Source organism: Platalea leucorodia, assembly GCF_965183815.1.
Source record: "Platalea leucorodia genome assembly, chromosome: 24".
NCBI classification, from domain to species: domain Eukaryota; kingdom Metazoa; phylum Chordata; class Aves; order Pelecaniformes; family Threskiornithidae; genus Platalea; species Platalea leucorodia.
The window spans coordinates 3,203,685-3,222,665 of NC_138846.1; the positions used below are offsets into that span (position 1 = coordinate 3,203,685).

Below are 18,981 nucleotides of genomic sequence, written 5' to 3' on the forward strand. Positions count from 1 at the left end.
GTCTACAACGTTTACATGGCGGGCCGCCAGCTCTGCTCGAAGCGGTACCGGGAGTTCGCCATCCTGCACCAGAACCTGAAACGGGAATTTGCCAACTTCACTTTTCCGCGTCTCCCGGGGAAGTGGCCGTTCTCTTTGTCGGAGCAGCAGCTGGACGCCCGGCGGCGAGGGCTGGAGGAGTACCTGGAGAAAGGTACTGAGCTGGGAGGAGAGCCCAGGCAGCCGTGCGCCGCCTTCCTCGCAAGCGGGGAAACAGATCCGCGGGGTACCTCCTTCCAGGGGTGGTCCAGAACTTCACGGGTGTTTGTTTACCTGTGGGGGACAGAAGCTCGTTTGTAGCTGGATTGGATTTTACGGCTGAGGTGGTGAGAGCCCAGACTTGCCACGGCTTAATGATGCATGCGTTACCGCCTTGCAGCGCGCTTCCAACAACAAAATGTATTATTAGTTTTTTAACGCATAATGAGCTTTTATTTATAGTGTCGTGTTGCTCACCAGTAGTCTTGGAGATGAGGGAGCACGGGGAGGAGGAAGAGGAGGGAAGCTTTGGAGCAGGGAGAAAGTCGTGTTCGAGGCCGTTCTCATCAGGGGAGCTCAGCTCAACCTGAGCTTCCTCAGGGCTGAAGTGCTTTGGTCCTTTTTAATCAGAATTGTAATGCCTGCAGCAGCAGCTTCCTTTAGGTCGAGTTCAGATGCTGGGAAAGCGGATGCAAAACCTTACCTCCGTATCGGAGTGCCTGGCGGAAAGACCTGACCCCCCCGCTTTGCAGTGAAGAGGCTGCAGGTGGGATTCGGGGAGCAGTGACCCCTGTTCCTGTGATGCTGTGGTATTTTCTTAGCTGCCTGGCAGCAGCTCGGCTCATTCGTGTGAGTTAACAGCCTCTTGCCTTACCCAGCACCTGGGAGTGAAGCCCCCTGCTTCCCCCAAGACGGACCTGGGTCAGGTTTTCCCCACCCCAGCGGTATCAGCCCTGCCTTGCCCAGCTCCTTCGTCTTCCTCCTCGCTTACCAGCTGGCTGGAGGAAGGGACGGGCTGGTTGTGTCTTAGAGGCAACATGATACAGTTTGGGTCCGAATGATTTGCTGAACTTGGCCTAAATTCCCAAATAGATTAAGTCCCTCTGGGATAACTTTTTTTTTTAGAGGCAAAAGGACTATTTATGAAATTCTTGCCCACTTTTAAGTATGGTCTAAACCTCTGGCTGGCGCTGTGCCTGGGGCCTGGATGTCACCCACGGGGAATATCTCGGTGAGCTACTCAACACCTCTTGTCGCTTGCTGTTGCGGGGGATTCAGGCTGGATCAGTCTTTGTGCCAGGACACCTGATACAGCCCGGAAAGCGCTCGCTTTGAGAAGGTTTTTCCAGGCTGGAGATACCGCTCTTGTTTCACGCCACCCGCAGAACAGACGGTTGTTGTTTCCGTGTCGCTTTTGGGCCGGTTGCGGGAGGGGAGAGCTCCCCCTTTCCCCGGGCACCCCACTAACCCGCGCTCTCTGTCCCGCAGTGTGTTCGATACGCGTCATTGGGGAGAGCGACATCATGCAGGAGTTCCTGTCGGAGTCGGACGAGGTAGGCACGTCGGCGACGGTGCTGAGGCTCTGCCGTGACCTTCCCTGTTACAGAGGCCGTAAACGCTTGGTAAAACTGGATCAGAGAGCAGAGACGTTCCCTGGCAAAGCCTCAGTTGGTTGAATAGAAGACGATAGCAGAAAATGAAGGCTGCGGTTTGCTCTCTGTCGCTGCACGTAGGAAACCTTTTCTCCGTAGCAGCGGCTAGGAGCAGCGTCGCCGCCGCTCTCGGAGGCGTGCCCAGAGCAGAACCAGCCGCGAGGCCTCACTGCGTGGCCCGTCTCTCTGGCAAGGGGAGGCCCGGCAGAAAAACACATTTGCTGACTTTCCTGCTGGCTTCTGTGCGGGTGGCAGCCCAGGTCGCTTTGCATTTGTGAGCCGCTTGGCAGCGGCCAGGAAGGCAGCAGGCGCTCTGAATCCCCGTCGGTCTGACTTGCTCCTCCCGAGATCCGAGTGGCAGGCGGCAGCAGGGAGTTGCTGTTTGCCCTTCAACTCTTGCTCTTTTTCCGACCTTTCCAAGGTGCGTTAAGTTGCCACATCCCAGAGCTTCCTCTTGCTCTTCTCTGGCAAACCCGGGGATGGAAAATCCCACCCCGTCGTGGTCTGAAGCGGTTTGCTCGGCTTCGTGTCTCGGAGCAGAGCTCACGTCTTCCTTCTTTCAGGATTTCTCTGGTGCAGACTGGAGAGGGATTCCTGAGGCTTGCAGAGCAGCTGGTTGTTAGAAGTGACCATTTTAATTAGCCAGTGTGAGGCAATAAATAGTCCACAGAGCTCGGGGCTCAGTTCGGTGATGCTGATTTCTGCCCTCTCTTCTGCCCTCCTTCAGAATTACAATGGCGTCTCGGATGTGGAGCTCCGAGTAGCGTTACCAGATATAACAACAGTGACAGTCAGAGTCAAAAAGAACAGCACTACAGACCAGGTGTACCAGGTGAGCTACTTTTTTTTTTTTTGCCTTGACTGGAAGATTAACATCATCGGGACATTAACCAAGACCCCGTGGGCGCCCGCTCGCTCCTCTTCGAGTGCGGGTGGGCATCAGCGATGCTGCTTTGCTGTAGCAGAGAGGGTAGGGACGCTAGAGAACTCGGACCTCGGGCCGTGCTGAAGCAGCGTTTTTGCTGGCAGGCTTGGCTGCAAGGACAGAGTCATCGCTGAATTAATTTTCACTGATAATATCTTAAAGCTGGCGGGTGGCTGTAAGCACTAGACAGATTGTTGTGGCTTGCAGTGGCTGCGGTGGAGGAGCTGGATGCAGGAGCTGCCCGCAGCCAATGCGAGTCTCGCTGGGGCTGTGCGGCAGGACAGCGGGTTGAGTGTTAAGGGCAGTGACCCTTTTGGGGAATCCTCTGGCCAGGTGACAGGTTTGCGAGCGGCCGGAGGCCCGGTGCTTTACGTGGGAAACTACGGGCAACTGACTTCAGCCAGCACTGCTGGAGGAAAAGGGGAAGCTGTCAGTGGGGTAGGGGGAATGGGACGATGCCGGGGAGACCCTTTTTGAAAGGGGAACTAAAAATGTTGCTGCAAGCGAGGGAGCCAGAGGGTTGCGAAAGAGCCGGCTCTGGGGAGCCCCAGGTCGGCGCGGCAGGGTCCTGCGGCTGGGGCGCGCAGTCCGTTCGCGCGTTTGGGACGCAGCCTCTTGGATTGCGCCTCGCCGCCGCCGAGGTCTGTGGGTTTTGGCTGTGTACTAGCGTGCAGGCCTGAAGCGCCGTGGGAGACAGCTCCCGGGGAGGTGTGCACGCCTCTTCTGTTAGGGACTGAAGCTGGAGGCATCGGAAGAAAAGATGACCTAATTGTCAGCCGTGGTGGCACTTCAAATCCAGAGCAGTTTACAGGAAGGTGAAAGCGGGAGAGTCGAAGCCCTTGCTTAAGAAAACATCTGGTTTTACTGGAAGAGTCAAATTCAGGTTTTCCCATAGCGACTACCCCCTCGGGTTAGGGACTACTTGGGAATGGCCTGTACGAAGCCGGCCGTGCCCCGGAGGGGGACGCGCAGCTGCCGGCTCCTGGTTTGCTCACCCCCTTTTCCCGTTTGGTTGCTCTTCAGGCTGTGGCTGCGAAAGTCGGAATGGACAGTATTACCGCAAACTACTTCGCCTTGTTTGAAGTGATCAATCACTCCTTTGGTAAGTCTTTTGATCCCCTCGGTGCTGAGGAGCAAAAGGCTCTGCAGTGCTGCAGCGCCCGGTGGCACTCTCATTTAGGTCTTATCTCTGCTCACAAAATCAGGAGCCCCCGGGAGGAACGGGCCGGCGCGGTAGGCTCTGATAACGAGCCCTCAAAGTCTGATGGCTTTTTTTGCTGCCGCTTGACTTTCCCTTTCTTAAGCAGCTCAAGGAGATGAGCCTTTTGTTAAACCGAAAGACGCATTTTACTTTAGTTCAAAGGGTCCAGCGAGCTTAGAAAAAGTGGGCAGCGTCACTGCAACGCAGCCGCCTCTGGAGAGGGGGGCACCAGCGGTGGCTTGGGGTGGATTTTTTTCCTTTTCCTTTGCTGGAAAGGAAAGCGGATCGAGGGCACGTGCGTCGGTGTGGGTCAGCGTCCGGGTCCTGGAGGGGATGTGCTGCAAGCTGCATCTCAGCTTCTCATCTCTCCTTCCGTGGTTAAATCCCGATGGTATTTGAGGCTTGAGTGTGCGATTCGGGGCGATCGTATTGGCACTTAAGTAACTGCCATCCTTCCAGCTTAGTGCGCGCTGGAGTCTCCTGGCTGCTGTTCAGATCCCTGGCCGCAGCAATCTCTGATTTCGCCCAGCTTCACCTTGGGTTTGCTGAAGCTGTAGAGAGGCCAAAATGTCATGGTCACACCACAAAATGGGTGTTGTGGTTCGTTTGTGTTTTATTTTTTTTCCCTGTGCTTGGTTTTAAGCCAAGTGTATTTCTCATTCCCAGCTGGGTGCCTTCATTTCTGGGTTGTCATCTCTATGTGCCTCAAACTCACCCTGTGTTGGGGCACACGGCCTTGTAGCAAGAGATTTCTAGGGCTGTTCCTCATGCTCGCAAGATTCTGGCTGAACGGCCAGGGCAATTTTTAGCTACTTAAAGCCCTCCTAAAATGACTCATCCCACAGAACAGGCTAGTTTTGCGTTCAGACAGTGACCCTGGGGCAGCCAAGATCACCATTCTCCTGTAAAACTGTTGGCGTTTGCCGCGGTTTAACCCCCGCCGGCAGCTGAGCCCCGCGCAGCCGCTCGCTTGTTCCCCGCGGTGGGACGGGGGAGAGGATCAGAGGGGTAAAAGTGAGAAAGCTCGTGGGTTGAGATAAAGACAGTTTAATAGGTAAAGCGAAAGTCACGCACACGAGCAAAGCAAAACCAGGAATTCCTTCACTGCCTCCCATCGGCAGGCGGGTGCTCAGCCGTCCCCAGGAAAGCAGGGCTCCGACACGCCTAACGGTGACTTGGGAAGACAAACGCCATCGCTCCCAACGTCTCCCCTTCCTCCTTTCCCCAGTTTCTGTACTGGGCGTGACGCCGTACGGTGTGGAATAGCCCTTGGGCCAGTTGGGGCCAGCCCCCCTGGCTGTGCCCCCTCCCAGCCTCTTGTGCCCCGGGCAGAGCACGGGAAGCTGCAAAGTCCTTGACCGGTGCAAGCCCTGCTCAGCAACAACTGAAACATCAGTGCATGATCAACATTATTCTCATCCTAAATCCAAAACACAGCACTGTGCCAGCTACTAAGCAGAAAATTAACTCTATCCCAGCTGAAACCAGGACAGTGTCGCAGAACTGCCTCTGCCAGCGGGTTTGTGGTCGCTTTTTGAGGGTTACTGGGTGCTGGTGCGTCAGAGCAGGGCACGGGCGTAGTGAGGGAAGAGCAGGGCTGGAGGGTCGACGTGCTTTGAGGCTGCCGAGGCCGGGCAGGGCCGTGCGGGGAGCCCCAGGCGGGAACACCCGATGCTGGGAGATGGGACGCTGCAGCGCACGGGCCCAGTCTCGCGGAGGAAGCGTTTACGGTGCCAGACTCTAACTGGAGCTGTTAATTCCTTGTTCCTGTGGGCACTGCGCTTCTCAAACTGCGCTGGAAAGTAAAAACTCCAGTTAACCTTTATGGCTTGTGCTTTCTGGACGCTCGCTGCAAACCTCCGCGTTTCTTCCTGTCTGGATACACTCCATTTAATTTCTCTGGAAACCATAAGCTCCATCTGCAGTGAGACGGTGACCGTATCCCTACCTGATGAAGGAGACCTGCTGGCAATTGTCTTTTTTTGTCCATGAAAGCTGGCTAAAGCAGGTTCGAACACAGTAAATGTCCCGCCTGGTGGCCCAGCTGCCCCAGCTTGGCTGAGCAATGCAGCAGGTTTTGTCCGGGCTCTGGTGGCAGCCTGCCAGGACGGGGGGACCTTCTCCAGTCCCCCCACGCTGTGGGGACGGCGCATCGGCCCGGGGCACTGCCATCCCAAGGCTGGGGCAGGGCGGACCTCCCTGTGCGCAGCAGGGGATGAAGTCAGGCCGTTGTGCTGATGCTCGAGAGCCACCCGGAGCTCTCCGACGGCCGAGAGGAGCACGCAGACTCCTGCCTGTGCGCTAGAGGACCAGCGTGGTCCGACACTACGGAAGCAGGTATTGAGAAAAGCTGGATTTTGTCAGGGAGGAGAAGAAAGGGCCTTGGAGCAGAGCTGGGGTCCTGATCCTGGCCGGCTCAGCTAAAGGGCATCGCCGATGGTGATTTGTACAGCAGCCAGGCTGCGGTCGCAGACGACGCTGCTGACGCTGTGTGGGGCTATGTGCTTACCTTGATGTCTTGTGCTTTTTCCAGTGCGCAAACTGGCGCCCAACGAATTCCCCCACAAACTCTACGTGCAGAACTACACCTCGGCGGTGCCGGGAACGTGCCTGACCATCCGAAAATGGCTGTTCACTACAGAGGAGGAGGTTCTTCTCAATGACAACGACCTGGCAGTCACCTACTTCTTCCATCAGGTAGGTGCCCAAGAGCTGTAATTTTTTACTGGAGATAAGGCAACACAAGCACCCGGCTCCCAGAGCTGCTCCCAACACCACTATCCTTTGGCGTACTGGCCAGAGCGTGAAATGGAGGGCCAGTCCTGCTTGGGTAACTTCAAGGAGTAGAAGCCCATGGCTGGGTGAATTGGCAGCGCCGTGGTGAGCTTGTGGCCCAGCCGCAGTCAGACTGGGAGGCAGGACTCTGCCACTCTCGTTGCGGGGAAGCTGCCTTCCCAGAGCGAGCTGAAAGGAGGCTGCACTCCTGGGTTTCCTCGTTCTGTGTGTTGTCAGTGAAGATGTCTGTGACCAGCTGGGGAGCAGACTTCTCCCTGTGCACCCTAAGGAAAGGGGGCGTTTCTGCCTGTGGTTTCACTTTATGCAGATTCTCTGGGATGAAGGGAGTCCGAGAAGAGCCATGTTCTCCCATTGCCTGCATAAAGCCCGTCCAGAATGACCCACGCAGAGGTAGATAACTGCAAAGTTCAGGAAGATGATTCCTGCTCTGTCTCAACCACCAAAAACGCTGTCCCAACACTCTCTGAACTGGGCCTGTGCCAGCCTCTGGTACAAATTGATTTAAAATAGCAGTTGTCAAATTCTCTCATCTCCTAGGCTGGCTCTTTACTGGCTGGCGGTTTTACAAGCCACTCTGTGACAGGGGCAGGAGTCCTTGCTGGAGTGTGCAGCTGAGGAGCGAAAGTAAGGGGCCGTGTCCCTGCTCCGTCCTGAAGGAAAAGCGCATTTTCCTGCCAGCACTCCAGCAGCACAGTGGGCAAAAGCCAGCACTGCTCTGCTGGAGACGGCTGTGTCTGGAGTGCGAGGGTTGTACCGGCCTGTCCTTGCCTGCGGCTGAAGGCAAAAGCAGGATACCAGGTACCAGCATTTCCAGATCCATCCTCTTTTGCCAGGGGACATTCTTCCAAAGTCCTGCTGGACGCCTAGGCATCTCTGCGCTCCCCGAGGCAGGCCGAGGCTCGTGGCAGGAGTCGGCGAGTGCAAAGAACCCCCCTGAGCCTGGCCGTCGCTCTGCCTCCCTGGGCGCGCTGGCCGCGGTCTGGGGCTGTGAATTTGGGTGGCTGTTCAGAGCGGCCTCGGGCCGGCCAGGGAAGGCAAAGCAGTGTGACTCAGTGAGGAGATCCTCTAGTCTGACCTCCTGGGTTTCCTTTCCCTTTTTCTGTTTAGGCTGTTGATGATGTCAAGAAAGGCTACATCAAAGCAGAGGAGAAGTCCTACCAGTTACAGAAGCTGTGTGAGCAGAGAAAGATGGTCATGGTGAGTTATCCCACCTGTCCTGTTGGCTTTCCTTCCCGTTTGCCATGCTGTGTCTGGAAAGGAGACGCTGGCACAGGTTGCCCAGAGAAGCTGTGGATGCCCCATCACTGGAAGTGTTCAAGGTCAGGTTGGACGGGGCTTTGAGCGACCTGGGCTAGTGGAAGATGGCCCTGCCCGTGGCAGGAGGTTGGACTGGATGATGTTCAAAGGTCCCTTCCAACCCAAACCATTCTATGCACGCAGCCTTGAAAAACACATCTTTCTTGGAAAGCGATAACCGGGGAGAGCTGGGGGGGTGGGCTTAGCGCAGGAGGGGCTGGCAGGGCGTGCAGGCAGGCAGGGATGGCAGGCGCAGGGCTGGGCCGTGCCCGAGGGTCGGCTGCTGCACGAACCAAAACCGCCCCTCGTGCCTGGCGCGTTTGAACGGCGGCTTGTCCTTGGCAAGATCAGCCATTGCCTCGGCTCCAAACAAGGCAGCGATAAAACCTTGTGGGTTATTGCCGGTGTTGAAAGGTGAGGCGCTTAACGTGCGGTGTAGCGATCCTTCACCTGCAGCCCTTCAGGGACGGCTGTTTCTTCCTAGTAATTGAGAGGCAAAGGTCTCTTTGCGCCTCAGACCGCCTCTGAGACGGTGGTGCTGGGCTGGCCAAGGGAGCGGTGGATCCTGGCCTGCTCATAACGCAACTTGCTGCCCCCTCTGTGCCTTAGTTTCTTTTTTTCTGTTCGGCAGAAGTCTTCACGGATTGTAAATCCCGTGTCAGAGCTCGCTGTCTGGTTGGGGATTTTCTGCCTCTTATCTCTTTGCCCAGAAAATGCTTGGGGGCTTGGTATGACTCGATGAGCCTGCCTGGCTTGGACGTGGGGGAGCGAAGGGGATGCCCTGAGCTCGTCTGCCAGACGCAAGCTTGGCTTGAAGATCAAACAGCAGAAGAATCTGACTTGTAAATAACTTCCTGGGTTGCTCGGGGCTGCCGGTACCGAACGAGCGAAGGATGCCCTTTCCCTGACTCGCTGCACCCCGCCTGCGTTCTCCTGGCCAGCTTGGCTGCTCTTGAAGAGCCGTGGCCTTGGGAATCCCCTTCCCCGGTTTGGCTGGTCTCGGTCGGGCCTTTCCTCAGAGCCCCTTTGGCGGCGGCAGTTCTCGGAGGTCCCTGCTGGGGGACTGCCTTGGGGTGGAAAGGTCTCCTGAAATGCCAAGCCAAGAAGGTTAATTATTAACTAATGATAAGGCTCAGTAAATAGACGCTTCCTCCTGTGGGTTGTCTCATGGCTCTTTTATTTCTTCTTGTCTCTCTGGCTTTCTGACGACCAGAGAAAGATCTGAACCTACACACAGACACACACCGGGTGCAGCAGGGCCCTGGTCTAGCAGAAGGTCAAGACGACGACGTCTGTGTCCCAGAGAACCTATGAAGTCAAAGTACTTCATCCTCTGCCTCCCCCGGGTTATTAAGGGTCCTTCCTGGAGCGCAGCGCTTGAGAAGTTGGCCCCTTCCTCCGGTCTGGATGTGGCTCATTCCTTGGTTAAAAAGTCACTTTTAGAGTTTGTAGATCTGCCCTGCGTAACCTTGCTGGTGCAACGAGAGGTCGCCGGGCTCCGGAGCACCAGCCCCTGGAGAAGCTCCCGGCTTCTCCCACGTCCTGAGCTGCGTCTCTGAGCTCCCAGCGCTTCTCCGGTGCCCTCACAGTGCTGCTTTGTCTGGGCTACGCTCAGAAAGACAGGAACAGCTAAAATATCCTCTTTGGCCCTTTTCACGAGTTGTAATGTTTGCATCAAAGGGCTCTGAGAAACCCAGATCCCCCATCTGCCCGGCAGCCTCTTTCTCTGGTTCATCTTCAGCCTGTGTCGATCAGGAGGATGGCTCAGCGAGAGCGGTGCTTTCAGTCCGGGGCTGCTTTAGCTGTTTGCTCAGATCCGTACCCTTCCCGCGGGAACACGGTCGCGCTGATCGGCAACTCCGGCTGCACCAGCTCTCCTGGAAAGGGCTTTTGGCGTTCGAGGCCCCGAGGAGCTCTGCGCGCGTCTGTACCTGGATGGATCCGCGTTTTGGGGAGGGGGATTGAGCAGCCGGAGGGGATCCGGCCTCCCTGGGCTGGGGTGAAGCCAGGGATTCCCGAGGGGGCGATGAGCACTAGGGCGTGCGAGAAGCAGGAGGACGCGGGGGTCCGCTAACGCCTGCGGCTTTCTCTCCGCAGTATTTAAACATGTTACGGACGTGCGAGGGTTACAACGAGATCATCTTCCCCCATTGCTCCTGCGACTCTCGGCGGAAGGGACATGTGATCACAGCCATCAGCATTAAGCACTTTAAACTCCATGCCTGCACAGAGGAGGGCCAGCTGGAGGTAAGGGGGGTTCTGCCGCCAGGTCCTGGGGAGCTGGGCTCAGCCCCTGGCCTCCCCCTCGGCTTTGCGCCAGCACCGTGTCCCCCGAGCTCCGGGGCTCGGGACTGCTGCTGCCGGGCCTCCGGAGGGATTTGGGCAGCGGCTGGGGGCGCAGGGCTTTATCTGGCTGCTCTCTGGGTGTCAGCGTGCGTTGCTGCTTCCTCGGCTCGTACCTGCCCGCAGCGAGGCTGGCTGAGGCATCCTCGTTCCCCCTTCGCGTGGCTTCGCGTTTTCACCTTAAACCTCCCCTTCTCGCCGTCGGCTGGGCTCTGGCCTCACCTGGGTTTCGTCTTCCTTCAGAACCAGGTAATAGCATTCGAATGGGACGAAATGCAGCGGTGGGACACGGACGAAGAGGGAATGGCGTTTTGTTTTGAATACGCACGAGGAGAGAAGAAACCCCGATGGGTTAAAATCTTCACCCCCTACGTAAGTACCCCCGGTTTTTGCAGATTTGCTAAGGAAAAGCCCAGAGCCTGCTTGTTTTCCCTCTAGAAGCTGGAGGAGCACCCTGTGCTCCGGCTTTTGGGATGGGAGGAGATGCAGGGGCTGGTGGCCAGCAGGAGGAGCCCGCAGCACGGGGAGCTCGGGGCTGGCAAGCGGTGCCAGGCTCCTGCGGCTGGAAGCCAGGGCGGCTGGCGGGGCTGCTTGCTGCTCTGAGAGATGCCTCCTTTCTCTTTGCAGTTCAACTACATGCACGAGTGCTTCGAACGGGTTTTCTGTGAGCTCAAATGGAGGAAGGAGGTAAGAACCCACAACTGCAGGGAAACGGCTTCACCTCTTACAGGAGGCTTTTAGTGGCAAGCGTATCTGCCTGGTCCGCAACAGCCGCTTGTACGGGGAGTAGTCGGACGCAGTGACACCGGGTCTCCGGGGAGCGCGGGGGCAGACCGGCCGGCTTTCAAGGGCCTGGGCTCTGTAGGTGGAGGGTGTTTGATGCTGCAGCTGGAGCAAGGAGCTCCCGGTGCTGGGAGAGCCTCGCGCAGGTGTGACTGAGCAGGGTAACCAGCTCCCAGGCTGCGCGACTGCGGCCGGTCGCTCCCCGGCGTCTGCTGTCGAATGCAGATGGCAAAACGTCCGTCCTCTGGAGAGATTATGCAGGTTGCTGAATTATTCAGAAAGGGTTGTGAGAGCCTCCGGCGAAAAGCTGCTGAGAAGTACAGAGAGGTTTTGGGGTTTTCTTCTGAATGCCAGCCTGAGGTGCCTGCTCAGCCTTCTCCTGATGCAGCTGTGCTTAGGCCTGGCTCTGGGCCCCGGCTGGGGAGATGCAGGCGAGCCAGCCCGCCCTGCCGCCCTCGTCCCCGCTGCTGTGCTTCCCCGTCCTCTCCTCCCGCTTGAGGGAGACGTTTTATCACCTTGCGTCCATCTGCTGCTCCTCCTCGGGGTTGCCCCACATCTGCCGTTCCGCAGGGACTGCTCCCATCAGCTTTGCTTGCGGGGAGGAGGCAGAGAGCAGCCAGAAAAGCCGCGTGCAGTCAGCTCGTTCGGCCAGCCCTGGGTGCTCCGGCCGGGGCTCGCCCTGCCTGCGGCTGCCGAACCACCGCCCCGTGTCTCTGCGGCCCCAGAGATGTTGTTCTCGCTTGCGGGGTCAGAGATAAGCAACTGTTGAAGGCTGGATCCTCTCTTGTTGCCCTCGATCTGATCAGCGCTGTTGGCATCAGCCCTCCAGTTTCCGCTGATGGCTTCTTTCTGCCAGGTGATGGATTTGGGTAACGAAAACAGGGTGTAAATGCAGCAAGTCTGAAACAGTGATCCGAGAAAATCTGCCCTGAAGCTGCCTGCTCCCAAATGGGAACGATGCCTCCCTCTTTCCTTACCTGGAAGTTTCCTGCCTGCTAGGCATCGGCCCGGGTGTGGGTGCTGATCCTCGACGTGGCTGGGATCCAGGGCTGGCACCGTGCTGGCTGTGGGAGGCGTGCTGGAGACGTGCAGAGCGCGCAGGGTCTGGACCGTGGCAGCCGTGCTCGCTGGAGGACGTAACAGCGGGATGGAGGAGTATAAACCTGGAAGAGCTTTCCAGGAAATAAGAAAATGGGATTCTTGGCTTGCCTTAGCTTGAGGGGTGGAAGCTGAACCTCCCACGAGTGACCTGCAGGCAGGCAGGGGCAAGGAGACCTCCTGGTGCAGGGCTGCGCTCCGGCGTCTGCGGCGTCCCAGATCAGCCCTTCTACCCGGTGGACGACGGCAGGAGCCGCGGTCAGGAGCCCCTCTGGAGCCCGGCCCCGGGCCTCGTGGGAGGGCGGCCGAGAGGCTCAGTAGCGTGTGCTTACACAGTCCGGCTTCGTGAAGCACCCAAGGCTCCTCGTGCACCGTGTTCCTCGGCTCTCGAGGAACCTGGCTCTGGGGTTCGTGTCCCAGCTGGAGGGGACATCCCTGTCCCTCGTAGGAACAAATCTTTGTGGCTCTCGTTTTGTTTCATCAAGTAGAAGCAGCCTGAGGGGGTTGCCTGGCTTATTCTCCGAATCGCAGCTCCTCTGTAGCTCCCTGTGTCCGATGTCCATGGAGCACCCCGGATCCCATCCCGATGCTCTCCCAGCTGCTCCAGCGCCAGCTGTTCGGTCTCCTTCCGCCCCCCCGGCTCTGTGTTTTTATTTATACCCTTTTTATTTTTTTCCCTTGTAAAGGTGGAGGAGGAAGCAACAGACAAGGATAACAAGAACTGCAGTAAAGACAATATGAGCAGCAAGGTAATTGGGCTGAAAACAACCAGCATCTGTGCTCTGTGAGCCAGTCTGGCCGCTCTGCTGCGGATGGAGCGTCTCTCCTGCTTCTCCGCTCCGGTTCCTGTTAGCGCAGGACGGTCTCCTTTCGTAGCGGCTCCTCCTTGGAGGGAGCCCACAAAGTAAAATACCCTGCTGCTGCTTTTCATGGGATAGAGATGGCTTTGCACTTAAAGGCCTCTCTCCTGACGATAGAAACACGTGATCCCGACTTGCCCGTCTCCTGGACTCTGCCAATCTTTGGATGACCCGAAACAGGACGCCAGCTGAGGGCTGAGGTCCGAGCCGCGGCTCCCTTCGCCTCCCCGGAGGAGAGGGAAGGGGCGCAGTTGCAAAGGGGACAAACGCTTTGGCTCTGCGCTCCTTTTAAAGGACCAAAGACTTGATCCCGCAAGCCGCGGGCTAGTGGCTTGTGGTTTCTCTCTCTTGTTGTTCTGCAGTGGCGGAGCAAAGACCCTTAGGGATTGAAAAATGCCGTTTGCAGCGCTGCTGTAATAGCAGGGAGCAAGAGCACTCGTGTTGTGGTGCCTCTCTCCTCCTGCTGCTCTCTGCCCGGCCGTTTTCGCATTCAGCCCGGACAGGATTTAAAGCTAAACGCTTTAAATTGCTTCAAGATGTACTGGGAAGCATCCTTGGATGTTGCCTGCCTGTCTCTAGGATATCCCCTTGTAGGCTTTTATCCCGGCACCTTTGCCTTAGCGTGGGCACAGACAAGGCTTGCAGAGAGCCGCCGAACGCTGCGGTGCCCCGGCACGGCTCTGTGTGCCGGGAGCTGCAGCCTCTCTGCAAGCCGGGGGCTCGTAGCATCCCCCACGGGCACGCGGACGTGCCGTTCGGCCACCGGGGACCCAGCGCTTTGCCGTACTCCCACTTCAAATTTTACTTCTTTGCTCAGGCGTCGGAAATAGCTGCAGGTTATTTAACTTGTGAGAGAGAAAGTGCTGTTGTGTGTAGTGAGGCTGAAAGTTGTTAACCCCAGCGGTACTGGTAGGCGCCTCTTTCGGGTAGGAGTTGTGTTGTGTTGGCTAGAAAGCGTTGGACATCAAAGAGGGCAAGAGCCCCTGTCTGACTGAACAGAAAGCTGTAGCAGACGGTTTGGGATGTGTCACCCGTTCAGGAAAGAGCCGTGAAAGGCGGGGGTGTGGGAGCCTCCCGCCCTGTGTAATGCTTCCTCTGCCAAACAGATTCTGCATGATAACGCTCCCCGCGATCACGCTGGGGTAAACCCTCCGGTCCCAAAACACCGAGCGTGCGCTGCGCGGGGCGTATTTGAGAAAGAGGCAAAGGGTTTGTGTGCAGTCACGCGTCTGTTCCTGTGTTGCCCCTTCAAAAATAAAAGCGGGTGTTTGATGTCTTCTCTACAAAGCCTGGCGACGCCGAGAGGGATTTGCTCGCGGGTGAGCGGGGCGGCTCGGCAGAAACGGCCGCGGCTCGCCTTGGCCATGCAGGGGCTTCGCTCCCCTTTCGTCGCTCCGGGCGAGACCCCAGGAAGAGACCGAGGAAAGGAACGGCCTCGCTGAGCGGGGGAGCTGGTGGGCGAGGCCGGAGAGCGGGGGGCAGCGGGAGAGCTGCGCCCGGAGCTGCCGGCTCCCAGGGACTGCTTAAAACTTGTCCCTTGCTCATCCCCAGCAGCAAGGGAACCGGTTTCCCTCCAGGGAGGAGGCGGCGGCGGTGAGGCCAGCGGGCCGCCCTGGGAGGAGTTGTTGCGATCGGCACAGCCGTGCCGAGGGGCGAGCTGCACACCAGGCTCCGGGCTTTGCGCTGCGGCCTTTGAATGCAGCAAAAGCTGCAAGGAGCAGCCTCTGCCACCGCGTTCCCCCCTCCCCAGGCCTCGCTGCAGCCCCGGCACCCATCCAGCCACGGGGAGCCATGGGAGCCGAGCGGCCGCGGCTCGTGCGCCAGCCCGGCTCGCGCGGGCGCAGGAACCGGCTGCGGGTTGCGCCGGGCTCGGTTCTGCTTCCTGCCGGGGCCGCCGCTCGAGGGCTCGTCAGGGAGCGGCTGGCGGCGCTTGCTGAGCATCGCCTCTTCCTGGGGCCGCGATAATGGATCTGGAGATGGAAACCAGGGGAATTGCTTTTCCTTCCCTCTTAAATCGGTTGCTCCTCAGTACTAAACATCCCATTACTTCCCTGCTGGGGAAATAGATTTTTCTCCCATTCAATTTGTACGCATCTGCATGATTTCTCTTGGTGGAACGGGAGAAGCCCTTGGCTGCGGCTCCCGGGGGATGGCTCCCTGGGGCCTGCTTCGGGGATCGCGGCCGCAGCTCCCAAAACTCCCTCTGGGGCACGGGGCGTCCCCCCGAATGCTGCCTGTTCCTGCCGATCCCACCACCAGCGTTAGGCGAGGGAGGGTCGATTCCCGATCAGGACTGTTTCTGACCGGTCACTTGGTAATTTTCTCTCCCCAGTGTAAAATAAAAAGATTGATGGAATTTGGCAGATACTTTACAGATATATTTAGTGCTCTGTAAACTGCTGACTTGCCTCCCAGACCGCAGATGCTGGCCGATAACGCTGGGTGCGCTCAGGAAGAGCAGGTTTGAGGCTTAGCCGATCTGTCGTCTCGCCGAGAAATAAAAGCCCAGCTCTTCGTGGGACCCTCGTGGTCCCCGCTGCTCGGGCCGGGCGCCGAGGGGACGCGGTGGCCCTCTTGTGCCCCTTCTCGGGAGGCTGGGGTGTGCGCAGCTCCGTGGAGGCTGAGGCTGGCTTGCTGCAGGTGACAGCTCTGTTTGGGGACGTCGGGGTGGCTCAGACCTCGTGGGTGAAGTCGTGGGACGGAGACGGTGCCGCGGGGCGGGGGGCAGTCACCAGTGCCCGCCGCGGCCACGCCGGGGCAGGGGCCACACAGGGAAACAGCTCCATCCTCCTTCCGTGCCGGCCGAGCTGCTGCTCGCCGTGGGTTAGCTCTTGCAAGCGTAATTTGGGTTATTTGCAGCCTCTGGGCCTTTTCTAGAGAGCGGGATGCTTGTGGAGCCGGGAGGGAACGGGGCTTCCAGGGGGGATCCGTGCAATTCCCAGGGCTGCTCCTGGCCTCCTTCCTGCCCTCCTTTAATCTCCTGCTCGAGCCCCAGCCGTCGGGCTGAGCCGCTTTCCTGCGGGGCGTTGCTGGCCTTCTCCTCTGCTGGCGCGGCCCCGGGTGCACCGGGAGGGTTGGCTGGTGCCGGAGAGCGGCGGGGCTGCGGACCGAGGGCTCCCAGCAAGCGCCGCGGCTCCCTGGGGCCGGGGGTCCCTGGTGCGCCCCAACCCTCGCCTCCTCCCTGTCCCTGAGCTACCCTTCGCTCAGGGGACTGCCCCGACCGCCACGGGCGTCCTCGTGCGCGGCGCGTCCCCGCGGCGTCCCCATGGCATCCCGGCGTCCGCTGGGACCGCTCCAGTCCTGGCTGGCTGGAGGTGTCGCTGGGAGGCCGGAGGCAGCCAGGAGGGGCCCGGCGCGACGCGGCGGCGGGCAGAGCGGGCTGGTTAAATCATCGCGGGGCTGCTGCGTGCTGAGATACCGCAGGGTAGAGCGGCGAAACCCCGTGGGACAGCAGCGGGGCTGGCGGTGGGGTTTCTGCACGGCCGGGGGTGCTTCAGCAGCCCTGAGGCCGGCGGCGGAGGGGGGTCCCGCCCAGGGGACGCGGGAGCGCGCAGCAGGGACGTGCGGAGGCAGCGGGGCCATCCCTCCCCTTCTGGGCTCTTCTCCCACCTGGGGCCAGCGCCGGCCCGGAGGAGGAGGGCCGCAGGATGCTCCTGGCCGGGCTTGACCCGGCGGGTGGCTGCCCCAGGCCGCCTTCCCAAAAGCTGCTGCTCGGTCAGGGCCGCGGCAAATCCCCGTCCAGGGACGGACCCCCCGAGTCCGGGCCCTTCCGCGCTCGCGGGGCTGCGGGGGAGCGCGGCGGGAGCCGAGCCCGGCCCTTCCCCAGCGGCACCGCGCTCTTAACCTCCTTCTTCTTCTCTTTCAGAACATCTTTCAGATGGTCAGGTCACAGCAGAGGGACGCGGCCACTTAGCCCCTCCTCGCGGAAGAACGTAACCCCCCCATTAACACTTAAAATTGTTATTGTATTAAAGCCCTTAAACTAAATATTATTAATAATAATACCATTTTGTGAACTTCATGTTTATGGATTTAAGCAACTAGGATAAATGGCGAGCTCGGCCGAGAAAAGAGGGGGAAACAGTGCTGGATGGCAGAGGAACGCCCGGGTGCGCCGGCTCCTCCTCCCGCTCGGGCCCTGTTCCAGAGGATGGACTGTGCTTTTATTTTTTACAACTGGAACTAGAAACGTCATCCATTTGCACTGTTCAGACGTATATATGTATGTAAAAAAAAAAGAAAAACCCCACCAACCACCCCTAAAAAGCTATATATACAAATACCGTGCACGTATATACATATATATATTTCTTTTAAAATTTCATATCGGTGGCAGTACCTTTTTTAAGCTTGCGTTTTTACACGCATCTCTCCTCCCAGCCCATCGTGGTTTTTTAAAAACTAACTTTAGAGAAAAAAAAAACAGGAAAAAAAAGGAAAAAAAAAACCTACAAACAAAGAAGCACCGCTACAGGGAAATACCTCTCCTGGCACAAGGACCTCTACACGTTTACACGCTCTTGACTTGCTTTTTGCTCCTGTGTTTCGCTTTGGTTCTGGGTGTTTTCGCCGGGCTTTGAGCGAGCGCGGGGGACGCCGGGAGCCGGGACGGCATCTCGCGGGTCGCAGGATCCGTCCCCGCGCCGCCGGCGCGTCCCCGCGGTGCTCCCAGACCCTCGGGCGTTTCGGAGGAGATGGGAGAGCGAAAACCGTCCGGCTTCAGCCACGGCGGCGAGCGACCTGCCCGCGGCTCGGGGCCGAGCAGTGCCGAGGAGGAGAAATAAGGTAGAAAAGCTGCTTTCCCTGCTTTTGAGCAGGTTCTGTGTAGCTCCCCCCGCGAGCCTTGGGGCTGGGGACATTGGGGGGATGCTGGTCCTGCTGCTGCCCCCCCCGAGGAACGCGCGCACGTGCGGAGCGGGGGCGAGCATCGCGGCAACGCCGCCGGCCCCCGGCCCCGTGGGGTGGGAGGGAGGCGATGCCGAGCGGAAAAGGCCGTGGCTTGCTTAGCGCGGTGGTTTCCCCTTGCTGCCCCGGTTTGGGGAAGGGGTTTATCCCCCCTCGCCTGCTGGGGAGAGGTCGGGAGAAGCCACGCGGCGAGGACGGGGCCGGGGTGCCGCGACCCCGGCTCTGGTCCCTCTCCAGGGCTGCCTGGGGCGAATGAGGAAAAAATCGATTTAAAACCCAGCGGGGGAGACGCCGTCCCACGCCTGCCCCGTCCGCCGTGCCACGCGTGTCCCCAGCCACGCGTGTCCCCGGCCTCCCCTGGGTTTGCGGTCGAATTCCCGGCCGGTGCAGGGGATCCTCCTGCTTCCTCGGCCGGGGCTGCCGGGAGAGAGCGAAGGCCGCGAGCAGGGAATTAATTAGCCCAGCGCCAGAGTAATTGGCTTTGCGCTCGGCTGCGTCCCTCGCCCTCCCCGGGGCCGTTGTCCTCGGGAGCCCCGCGCCGCTGGCGGGCCCCGGGGTTCGGGAGAGGCGCGGGGACCCCGTCCTCGCCGCCCCGGCAGAGCCCCGGCGCCCGGCTCAGCGGCGGCACGAGCGCAGCAGGTCTCAGCAATAATCCCGCCCGTGACCCTGCTCGAGCCGGAGCCGCTGCAACGTCCCCCGCGCCCCGATTTCGCTGCCATCCACATCCTCTTTAATTTATTTGAGAGAACTCTAATTGTCTTTTCACTGCAGTATCTTGTATTTTTTATTTGTGACTCAGAAATGTGAAGAAAACGACAAAAAAAAAAAAAAACACAAAAAGAAGAAAAAAAACCCCCCCTCCCCCAGCTGCTCCCGGTGTCTCATTCCTCGGTCTAACCACGCCGGTTGTTTGGTAAAGTCACTTAGTGTAATTAATTGTAACATATTCTTTTAAATAAATTGATTTATTGATGAAACTACTGGGAACCGTGGCCGTGCTCCTTCCCCGCGGGCGCTGGGGCCGAGCCTGCCCCGCTCCCCCCGCCCCGGGGTTGGGGATGCTTCAGAGTCGCCTTTGAGCTTTATTGGTTTTTTTAACTTATT

The 18,981-nt window shown here is 58.8% G+C and overlaps 1 protein-coding gene across 2 annotated transcripts in view; it reads left to right on the plus strand.

Annotated features, from left to right (window-relative positions):
• SNX27 (sorting nexin 27) overlaps positions 1 to 18,918 on the plus strand; it is a 34,515-nt gene extending 15,597 nt beyond the window's left edge. Inside the window, exons 3-13 of one of the 2 annotated variants that reach the window (XM_082333142.1) lie at positions 1 to 193; positions 1,507 to 1,571; positions 2,398 to 2,502; positions 3,619 to 3,697; positions 6,330 to 6,493; positions 7,700 to 7,789; positions 9,986 to 10,135; positions 10,475 to 10,603; positions 10,859 to 10,918; positions 12,799 to 12,861; positions 16,838 to 18,918. In XM_082333142.1, coding sequence (XP_082189268.1) covers positions 1 to 193; positions 1,507 to 1,571; positions 2,398 to 2,502; positions 3,619 to 3,697; positions 6,330 to 6,493; positions 7,700 to 7,789; positions 9,986 to 10,135; positions 10,475 to 10,603; positions 10,859 to 10,918; positions 12,799 to 12,861; positions 16,838 to 16,885 — 1,146 coding nt within the window. In that variant the 3' untranslated portion in view covers positions 16,886 to 18,918. The remainder of the gene's footprint in view (positions 194 to 1,506; positions 1,572 to 2,397; positions 2,503 to 3,618; positions 3,698 to 6,329; positions 6,494 to 7,699; positions 7,790 to 9,985; positions 10,136 to 10,474; positions 10,604 to 10,858; positions 10,919 to 12,798; positions 12,862 to 16,837) is intronic. The other variant, XM_082333143.1, reaches the window with a different exon arrangement.
• The last annotated feature ends 63 nt before the right edge of the window (positions 18,919 to 18,981 follow it).